At 37.1% G+C, this 4,175-nt stretch overlaps 1 protein-coding gene across 1 annotated transcript in view; it reads right to left on the bottom strand.

Moving 5' to 3' along the window:
• Positions 1-1,150: 1,150 nt before the first annotated feature.
• Positions 1,151-4,175, bottom strand: part of cib3 (calcium and integrin binding family member 3) — a 24,455-nt gene continuing 21,430 nt past the window's right edge. The window contains exons 5-6 of the mRNA XM_056445870.1: positions 2,905-3,100; positions 1,151-1,479 (exon numbers count right to left, since the gene is read on the bottom strand). Coding sequence (XP_056301845.1) covers positions 1,458-1,479; positions 2,905-3,100 — 218 coding nt within the window. The 3' untranslated portion in view covers positions 1,151-1,457. The remainder of the gene's footprint in view (positions 1,480-2,904; positions 3,101-4,175) is intronic.

Below are 4,175 nucleotides of genomic sequence, written 5' to 3'. Positions count from 1 at the left end.
TTTTCAATATTTAAATGACAAGCACATTTTCACATTAATGCAATGGAAATAAATCTGATGACTGTACTGCAGTTAAGTTATTCTACAAATAATCTGCAGTTCAACAGTATGCGTTTGCACATGCGATCCACTAACGATTTTTGATGCATTGCGATTAATGTGAAGTTAAATATCACAAAAATGCAACACACACACATTTTTCCACTTGATTTGGGGTGAAGTGTGACCTGGATGTGTTTTAAATGAGATTAAAACAATAAGACGTACAGTGTTTGACTGTTTTTCCTGCGAGGCAGAGGCACGTGAAATTGTCTACTTGCTGCAATATGGCACATTCACTTTTCTTCTTCTAAGCTTAAACGTTGACCAACTTGAAATGACTTCCTGTTTGCACCTTGTTCTCTTTCCACCTCAAGGAGTGTTGTGTTGTCCCACGTTAGTGGTTTTCATCTTCATCTGTACTCATAACTTTCCTTTTTTTCTCTCTCTCTCTCTCTCCCCGTCCAAATGACGTCCCCGACTTGCCGTGTGTCTTAATAACTAATACTTGATCTTTCATTTTGGATCTATGCATCATGATACTGTTGACCTCTTGTGTGTTTTCGTCTGTTGTTATGTTTCTATAGTCTGCCGTTTCGAACATGTTTAGCCGTAATAATGGACCTCAGATATGATTTAATTTGGCTTTAGGGTGTTTTAACGTAATACCAAAAATAATGCAAGTATTACAGACAGCTGGCAAAACTATTTGTTTATTCGATTCGCAAAAACAAACCAAGTGGAAAAGAACATTAGCAAACAGGTACCGCTTTCTGTCTTAACAAACGGCTTCGCAGTAGTGTTCATTGAGCAGCGATGAGTATCTGTCAGTCTTAGTTTTCGTTAGTCTTTCTTGTATTTCTTTGATTTGAAACGACTGTCCTCCATATCATTTACAGATTCTTTTATATGGCCGTGTTTTCATTTTGTCGATTGTGAGGTAAACCGGGGAGATCGGTTAATTACATTTTGGTAAAAAATACAAATAAAAAAAACTGAAAAGATACAATTGTAAATAACTCTAAAAAGAGATCTACTTAAATTGTACTGTACTTTCTAAACAACAAACAAACAAACAAAAAAATACCATTGAAAAACTGATCTGCAGTTTTTGTAGATATCTGTACTTTTGATTTATTAAAATAAGATTCTTTTAAGAGACGGATCGTTGTGTGTTTAATACTGATGGTTGAATATGTTTTCAGGGAAATTTGAATATAGGCATCCTTTTCAGGCATGTTCATGGCTTATTTTATGTTGAAGATATTTTAACCTGAATACTCTTGGTATATATGTACAGGTGCTTTACTTCTTCTGCGTTTTAAACATTTGTACCTGACTTCTGAATCTGCAGAAAGAACATCATCTATTGCAGCTGTTAACAGTAAATGCCCTGTCGGTCAGTGTCCAGATGATCTTCATATTCTGATGTGGAAGGTGCTAGAAGGAAGAAAATTGAGACCTTTAATAATATTATTTATTAATAAAATAAACAGGATAAGGAATTAACACTTCATTTTACTAATAAAAGCTGTCGTATAGATGGATAGAAACATAAAGAGTGTTAATATTTTACCTAAGTTTATTTCTCAAATATATCACAATATACACTACCTGACAAAAGTCTTGTCGCCTATCTGAGTTTTAGGAACAACAGATAATAACTTGACTTCTAGTTGATCATTTGGTATCAGAAATGGTTTATATGAAAGGTAAAGGCCTCTAGATTACACTTATTTGACCAAAATAAAATATGATCATGCCTTGATTTTGAATGATTTCATTAGGACAGTAAGGTCTGACTTTGCTTAGACAAAAGTCTGGTCACTGAACAGAAATAATGTCCAGTATAGAATATGTGGTCATGCTGCAGTGGAAACAGAATGAATATTGTGTCTGACTCCATCATGAGCTTGGAGGACTGCATCTATACATCTCTGCAATGACTCAAATCACTGATTAATAAAGTCATCTGGAATGGCAAAGAAAGAGTTCTTGTAGGACTCCCAGAGTTCATCAAGAGTCTTTGGATTCATCTTGAATGCCTCCTCCTCCATCTTACCCCAGACATGCTCAATAATGTTCATGTCTGGTGACTGGGCTGGCCAATCCTGTAGCACCTTGAACTTCTTTGCTTTCAGGAACTTTGATGTGGAGGCTGAAGTATGAGGAGGAGCGCTATCCTGCTGAAGAATTTGCCCTCTCCTGTGGTTTGTAATGTAATGGGCTATACAAATGTCATGATACCTCAGGCTGTTGATGTTGCCGTCCACAGATCTCTCACACGCCCCCATACTGAATGTAACCCTAACCCATGACTTTTCCTTCACAAAAATTGACTGATTTCTGTGCGAATCTTGGCTCCATGCAGGGTCCAGTAGGTCTTCTGCAGTATGTGTGATGAATGGGATGCAGCTCAACAGATGATTCATCTTTCATCATGATTGGATGATCATTTCCAAATGATCAACTAGAAGTCAAGTTATTATCTTTTACTCTTACAACTGGCATCGACGACAAGACTTTCGTCAGGTAGTATATATATCGAAGAATAATAAAATATCACAATGTTAGATTTTTCCAATATCATGCAGCCCCATTTCGCTGAGCTTCCTATGATTACAGTTGTACCACTGAAGTCATGTATAAAGTTTTAACAATGTGTTTGGTTTCTTTCCTGGACTTTCAAGATCCCGGGACCCTTGCTATCTGCTCTCACATTTCATCTAAAATCTCTTAAGTTGTGATCTGAAGATGAATGAAGATTTCTCTGGCAAGACGTAGACTCATTTATGACAGAAATTAAATGCTTGGGTCAATTAGAAGGTTAAGCTTCTGAATCAGTTTATGAGGTGAAAACAATACCTGAGGAAATCAGGCGCTCTCAAAATCATGTGCTGGAAATCCTCCAGGGAAAGGCGGCCATCATTGTCTAGATCAGCTTCATCGATCACCTTCTCGCACACCATCCGCACCTCGTCCTCTGTGAGCTCGTTTCGGGTCAGTTTATTCAGAGTTTTCTCCAGGTCTGATTTGCAGATGAAGTCATCATTGTTGAAGTCTATAGATGGAGAAACTGTTAGGTGTTGGGTTCAGTATGAAATAAACAGCTTTTAAAGCTATCTATATGCACAGTTGAAGACAATTATTCACCCTCCTGTGAAATTTGTATTATTTTTTTTTATATTTCGCAAGTGCTGTTTAACAGATTTTTAATAACATAATTTTAATAACTAAAGTCTAACAACTGATTCTGTTGTTTTTGCCATGATGACAGTACATAATATTTGACCAGCTATTTTGCAAGATACTAGTATTCAGTTTAAAGGGCCATGAAACCTGGCTGTTGCTAGATCGGATACGTTTGCAGCCAGAAGTTAACGAGAATTATTTCTATTATTTATTAAATTTCCCATTTATTGTATTTTACTAACCCCAACCCTAAACCCAACCGTCAGAGTAACGTAAAAACAGTAGTTGTACCGAGTATTATTTATTTTATATTAAATTACCCAATAAATTCTATTATTAAACGCCTCCCCCCACCCCCACCCCAACCGTAAACCTATCCATCACAGTACTGTAAAAATATTAATTATTGTTATACAGTGTCATTAAAATATGCTGCTTTATTAATGTGCATAACACACTTCCGGCCGCCCGCGTATCCGATCTAGACATTACTATGAAACCTCCCCTGTCTCAGCAGGGTGTTTTCACACCTCTAGTTTGAGAAAAGTCAGGAAAGTGGGTGAGTCCAGCTTTGTTTAGGTGGGAGCGTCGGGGGAGGGAAAGAGGGAAGTTTTGCATAAAAATGGGAGTTTCAGTTTGAGCACACGCTGAATTTCACAAAGGCAAAACAAACACAGACGCAGGGGAGAAAGACAGTGACTATGTTTACATGGACATCAGTAATCGAATTATTTGCCCAATTATTAATTTGCCGACTTTAACTGCAGTTTGGCACTTTCACTTTCATTCAGGAACATTTCATGCATGCCCCCATGACAAACAAGATATTGGATGCGAGGAACTGCTGGAAGAGTGTAGTTTTAATGGAGTTTAATACCGTACGTCGAATGAGAAAAAAAAACACCCTCTGCATTTCTTTGTAACTTAGATGCACTCAGTAGGTA

This window comes from Danio aesculapii, chromosome 2 (genome assembly GCF_903798145.1).
Source record: "Danio aesculapii chromosome 2, fDanAes4.1, whole genome shotgun sequence".
In the NCBI taxonomy this organism is placed as follows: domain Eukaryota; kingdom Metazoa; phylum Chordata; class Actinopteri; order Cypriniformes; family Danionidae; genus Danio; species Danio aesculapii.
Note: the sequence above shows the minus strand (reverse complement) of the source record. Positions and strands in the feature narration are given on the sequence as shown.